Here is a 7,386-nt window from a genome sequence, read left to right on the forward strand (position 1 = left end):
ATTTAATCTATATCTAATTTTAATCTTTAATCTTTTTTTACGTTTAAGAACTTCAAATAAAAAAAAAATTCATCAGCAAATTTTATTTGAGAAAGTAAAGATACTTTTCTATTTTGAAGTTTTTGTGCAAGTATCGAATCTTGACTGAATAAAAATTTTTATTTACGTGTATATATTGAGTATAATATTTAATAAACTTAATATTATTCTTTTTATTATATATATATATATAATATTAATATTATTATGTGTATATATATGTATTGATTTTTTTCATGAAGTGCATAATACTTGCATTCCTTTAATCATACTTTTTTTTATCATTTTTTGAAATTACGATATATTATAATAAGAATATTATAATAAATATTATTATAATGCGATATATATGAAGCAATAATGTGAATAATAATAATAATAATAGCTGAAAAAATTGTAATTTGCAAAAGCTTTTGGTAAAAGAAGGAAGGAAACTTTCAGATAATATAATTTATAGATATAGAATGTTGTATATGTATAAACGAAAGTGAATTTAATGATCCATCCATTCCATGATTGAAATATAATAAATTTATATTTTTATAATATTTATATAATTACAAAAATAAATTGTCATTTATATCTTATTATAATAAATTATATTATTCTTCTATATACTATATCTATATTTTTATTATATAATATTATGTTTAATAAATAATTATTTATAAAAAATTCTTGTTTACCAATTTTAATGATCTTGATATATAATTATAAGGTATAATTCTGAACAACTTTTCTCTATATATGTTATCATCAAAAATTCATTCGATACTTTATATAATATTTTTATAATATATTCATTACAAGATTACTGGATAATATTATTACTCCCTCTTCTACTAGAAACTGAACTATACTATTCCTTTTGCAGGAACTATACTATTGAACTATACTATTCCTTTTATAATAAAATACGTGATTATCTCCTTATATATGATTGTTATTGCTAGATTAGACAGAAATACATCACGTGACATGATGCGACGTTTGGCTTTGGCAGAAGATTGGTCATGTGATGTGTATCTTTGCCTAATATAGCAGTGTAGTGGGGGAATAATATATTCTCGTATTCTCCACTTAGAAGAATTGAATAGTTTTAATGATAGAGAAGATAGTATACATTTAGCACTCTAGTTTGTATAAAATTAAGATTGGATTAGATAATACTAGTTTAAATCTAATATGTATCATTATATACATGAAACTTTTATTTGAAAGATCCTCTATCAATTGATCGATCGATTTATAAATACTATAAACAAAAAATGAGGTTAAGTTTAATATGAAGTAATTGATAATCAATATAAGACATATGTTGCTATAATTATAAACAGAATTCATTATAGAGTTACAGAGATAGTTTTTTCTGAATATCTCGACACTAAGATCATGATATATTATATACTAATATAATGGTATATAAAAAAAGAATGTTGAACTTGAAAATATATTTTAAGGTTATCGAAAATGAAGAGAAGATCTTGTATAATATCATAAATTATTACAGATATTATATGATAAATATTATTACTTATATATAAAGATACGTGACAATTCTTAATGATTTATTAAATTTTGACACTATTATTTTGAAAGTCATATTTTAAATACGTGTTCATGGTGACATACTTAATCATAACAGTAATCGCAAGTACTGTCCAAAATTTAAATTACTTATATACTTCCTGTCGTTTATATTATAATAATTAAAGTTAAAAATCAGTACATATTTTATATAATTATTAAACATTAAATGTTTTTTTCTTACTTTATTCTTAATTAACTTAATTTTTAGTCTTTAATTTTAATTAGTTTTAAATTAATTAGAAAATTAGACAATCAAAGTTACTAACTTATAATAATACTATAACTAAAAATTTGATAAAATGAAAATATTATATATTATATATATTAGATATATAATGAAGAAATTATCATATCTTTTTATCTGGAACATCGATTGATTTCATAAATCTACAAAAACATTTTCTATTATATTATCTATATCACTATTACAGTGATTATAAATATTAATAAATACTATAAGTAATAATAATATTCAACAATTTTCTCGTTTTCGAATCTTTCTTCTAAAAAAAAATTAAAAAAAAAAAATGTTTCACGAATATATTAATATTTTATATGTATATTCTAATATTATAATATTTATAAATTTAAATACTTGTAACAATAAATTGAATTAAGATTAAATATTTATCTCATATACCTATGTTTTTTTTCGTTTCAGTTGACAATACCAAAGAGTTTAATATAGCATGCCAAATCAAAAATGGATCAAAACGAGCATCTTTATATTGTTTTTCCTTGGCACTTTGGAAATCTCCATTGGTATGTAAATTGTATTATTTTTTTTATTTAAGATATTTTTTATTTGTATTATTTTAATTTATTATTTCTCATTATTAATAATCTCTAATCTTTAATCTTATCATTATCTATTTTTATTTTTAATTAATATTAATTAAAAATAATAATTTGTATTGTAATTATATATATATTTATTGCCAATAGAGATAAGAAAACAAGATCATAATTATGTATCTTTTTTTAATTATTTAGTATCTTTTTTTAGTATAGTAATAGTTTCTTTTAGTATAGTATCTTTTTTTAATTATTTAATTATTTAATGACCATTTAATTTTAATTAAATTCGTATTTATTCATTATATTCAATAATTGTGTTACAAATAAATAATCCCATCAATTATGATGTTCATATAGTTATCTGTTTTTTTTTAGCAAAAAAATAATAGTATTGTTAAAATTCGTAAATAGTTTATAGAGCATATCTAATTGATAATAAAATGAAGTAATAGTATCGTTTGTTTCGATAAGAACAAACAAATTTTCATCTATTCATGAATAATAAAAAACGAAATAATTGATTAACGTTAATGACAGATTTTTTGAATGAAAAAAAGAATTAATTTTTAAGATTTTTTGAAGAATGAAGAGAATTAATACAAAAATTCCAGAAAATCAGTATATCAAATTCATAATATCAAAATTATCTTGAATTTTTCAATTTTTCATCTATATTTTGTATGCTTTTTTTTTTATTTTTCAACAAACTTCACTTTAAAAATATATTTCATATAATTTTTTTAATTTTTCTATTGCATTAATATATAATAATTTTTATGTGAAAGTTGCGAAAATATAGGATAAAAAGTTAGAATCTAACAAAAACATTATCCATTTATATTAAATAGATTTCATTATAATATATCTTTAGGGAAATTACATGATAGTTTATTACTCATGAAATTGAAAATGGAGCGAAACGTTTGTAATATCATAACCTCATTTTGGAGAAAGTATTTGAAATTTAAGTTCGGTTCGGTGATTTCGATTTATGATTACGAATTATGCTATTTTTTAAATATGTTAAATATTTTTATTGTATCGGAGAAATTATATAATTTAGATTGATTTAGACTATAAAATAGATTGTATAATAAAATATTATATATAATATTATATATACAACAAATTATATAAAATAACATCATGTGTATAACATTGACATACTTTCTGAATTTATTTATAATTATTTATATAAGAATTAAAATTATGAATTTATTAAAACTTTCAATAAAATATTTTATATTTAAAATAATAATTTTTATTTAATGATAAAATATATTTTTTCTATAATATTTATCGTAAATTATCGTAAAATATTTATATGAAAATAGTTTCCACAATTATTTTATTGATCTAATCGTTATATATACAATTATAAACGAGATTATATCTCGCAATATAATCTCATTCATGAAATGTTTTTCTTTTTTTATAAATAATAATTATAGTTTACATAGTTTAAATATATTCTTAATTTTATATCATATTATTATTTTTATTTTTTGTTAAAATTCTTTAAGTATATAAAGATTTTATAAGATTTTATAAGTATATAAGATTTTTTAAGTATATAAAGATTTATAAGAAAAGAAAATTATAGATTGCTTCAAATTACTCCATTTTTTTTATTTTAATAATTTATGTTAATCAATTATTTTAATTTATTTATAAAACATATTATTTATCTAAATGAGGAATAAAAAAAAAAGAAAAAAAAATTTGTAGAAATAGAAACAGATTTCATATATCTTTATGGATAGAATTAAAATTTTATAGTCAGAATCAAGCGACATATTATTTATGTATACTTAATCAATTTGAAACAAGCACACATTCGATATAATTTTTATATGTTATTGATCAATTAAAATGATTAAATTTGAGATAATTAATCAATTATTAAAGATAAGTTAAGTAATGAATGATTAATAAATATATGATTTATTTTTTAATACAAATTGTTATTATAGAATTTTTTTCTTGCCCTTCATTAATTTCTTTTTTAAAATTAAATAAAAATAATTTCTTTTTTAATAAAAAATTTGTTATATTATTTTTTATTATATTTTTATTATATTATTATTAATTTTTATTATATTTTCAAAATATATTATTTTTATTATTACATATATCATATTGTTATTATATATTATAATATTTTATATACAGAATTACTACAATACAATAGCAATATAAATCAAATTTTATTTTGAAGTTGACAATTTAATTAGATTAATTATTATTCTATATGAGTTAATTTTATATGAGAGCAATTTTATGAGCGATAAAAATAAAATAAATTTTTTACGTTAGTACAAGAAAAATAAAATCTAAAACATTTTATCATTTGAATTTTAAATTGATATACTATATAATAAATTACATAATATATAATAAATTATTAAATAAATGTTTTTCTTAAATATAATAATGTTTTTCTTAAATACTTTTCATAAAAAATGAAATTTATTTTTCAGATGTTAAATAACGTGCTCATAAATTGTAATTGAAGAAACAAACGATTGTCTAAACAGATGTGTACATCTATATATGTAAAAAGTTTATCTTCTTACCATATAATATGAAATCAAAATTAGTATTTTCTGTTATTTTTATTATTCAATTGACAATTGTTCTATAATTTAAATAAAAAATTCATTAGTTAATTATAAATTCTCGTTTCAATTTTTTTAAAGAAATTGTAGTTAAAAAAAATTGTTATTTATCTAAGATTTCATTGTATAATTTTGATTAATATTGACAACATTTCATTGTAAATTAAAACTAAAATATACAATAAATAAAAAATAAAAGAATAAATTAATAAATAATTATTAAATAATAAAAAATATTTAAAAGCAAAAGATTTGCATACAAAAAATGACAAAAAAATATATTGCTGCATAATTCTTCCGAATAATTTACTGTTTCTGCACACAATTTAAAGTTACTATACTATATAAAAATTCTAATATAAAAAATTCGTAATGTAAGAATTATTTGTTAAATATTATTACAATAAATAAGATAGTCATAATAATTTTCTAAGATATTTATAAAAATATTTTTTAAAAATGAATTTTTCTCAATGAGAAAATGAATATCAAATAAAATTTTTCATCATATAGAGTGTCTAAATTGAAACAACTAAAATATTATTTTCGTTTTTAATAATATATGAATGCTTTTTCAGAAAAAATCCTATATACAAAATTTTTTGTGTCGTAATTTTTTTCAAGTTTTTTTTCGAGAAATCTTTTTTTTTTTATATGTTGCATTATGTAAATATTGCATTATGTAGGAATAATTAGAGGTTTGCTAATTACTCTTGTTGAAGAGTTCATTGGCATATCTATGACGAAATGTATTCTTTCTTTCTTTCTTTTTTTTCTTCTATTTTTTTCTTTTTTCATTTTCAACATTACAATATTAATTGCTGCGAATAGAAAAATTATAGTTGAGTTAAATAGAGAATAATAATAATAAATAATAGTAATTCAAAATAATAGTACTGCAAAAAATATGTAGAAATTTAAAAACATTTCAGTTATAAATAAAATAATAAACATTTATAATAGTTCTATAATGAATAATTTTTAAATTTTTTTTAAATTTATCTTAAGGAAAATCAAATTATTTTGTTTCATCAATTGGACAAAATATTAATAATAAATCATAATACTTGATATTTATTTTTAAATAATTATATGTACATATAATGTATATTATATATTTAATTAACGATATATTAGATATAGAACTTAATTCGGTTTTTTTTATTAAATCATTTTTAATTCTGATTCGTACATTTATAACATTCTATTTGAGATTTATTATTTTTAATTAATTTTATGAAATAGAATTTTGTTATTTATTTAATTTTTCAAACTATCAATGCAAATCGCTATTATTATAAAAATGATGAATTTAAGAGGAAAAAATAATCTATTGATGAAAAAACATTGCAATTTTTCAAATACACTTTGCAAATAAAGTAAAAAATATTATTTATTGAACCAAAAAATTTTTTTTCACATGCAAATTATTCTTTTAATTTGTTTTTATTTGATCATTATTTATTTAGATTGTTTCGATATCATTTAATAGATACACACTTTTAAACAATTTTTTTTATTTATTTTGTCAAGTGATTCGAAATTATCCGAGAAATAGAACAATGTTACGAAACTATATATAATACCTATATATAACTATATATAACTATATATAAATAAGAAATATTTTAAAAAATAAAAATTGTATGATTTCTCTTTAACTAGAGTTTAATTTAATATCTTTTCTTTTAATAAAATCTTTTGTCTATGAAATTTCTATGAAAATATATATAAATATATATATTTCGTTAAAGAAATTTTTTTTTTTAAATTGAGAAGAAATTCTTTGCGATTAATGTGAAACTAGTAAAGTAAGATTCGATCGAATTTAACACCCTATAAACGTTAGTGTATTTAACATTACATAAATATATATAACGTTCTTGTATATTTACGACCATTCTGCAAAAAATTGATTACTGTTTTCTAAGAGAAAAGCGTTTATTGCTCTGCTTTTACAGGAAGTCCTATCAGAGACAAATCAAAAGGCGAAGAAGAAATGCCTATGAGCAACTGGACGCGACTTGCAGACGAATGGCTTGCTTCCAGAACGAATGTGGCAAAACAATTGGAAGTCACCATTTTACCATTTACTGACTCAGTCAGAGAATTACCACCGACCGCAGAAACTTTCATCGTTAATGGTACCAGTCCTGATCAATTACAACGAGTAAGAAAATTTTTTTTTTACTTTCACATTATATTGTTCATGTCTTATGTCAGATTAATGTGAAAATTACTCTCTTCGGATAAGAAGTAGTAGAAGTATAGAATGAACATTCTTCCTTTTTTTCCTCTCAATTTTTCTTTATATGTTATTTTTATGTAATATATATATATA

General features: G+C 18.3%; 1 protein-coding gene across 4 annotated transcripts in view; it reads left to right on the forward strand.

Moving 5' to 3' along the window:
* The window catches only part of LOC102671725 (sphingomyelin phosphodiesterase), a 46,702-nt gene that overhangs the window by 25,266 nt on the left and 14,050 nt on the right, over positions 1 to 7,386 (forward strand). For 3 of the 4 annotated variants that reach the window (XM_006622041.2, XM_006622044.2, XM_006622043.2), the window contains exons 2-3: positions 2,291 to 2,391; positions 7,007 to 7,215. In XM_006622041.2, the coding sequence (XP_006622104.1) occupies positions 2,319 to 2,391; positions 7,007 to 7,215 (282 nt within the window). In that variant the 5' untranslated portion in view covers positions 2,291 to 2,318. Of the gene's footprint in view, positions 1 to 1,630; positions 1,690 to 2,290; positions 2,392 to 7,006; positions 7,216 to 7,386 lie in introns of those variants that run through there. The other variant, XM_031513521.1, reaches the window with a different exon arrangement.

The sequence above is a fragment of the Apis dorsata genome, unplaced genomic scaffold, assembly GCF_000469605.1.
Source record: "Apis dorsata unplaced genomic scaffold, Apis dorsata 1.3 scaffold_660, whole genome shotgun sequence".
NCBI lineage: Eukaryota > Metazoa > Arthropoda > Insecta > Hymenoptera > Apidae > Apis > Apis dorsata.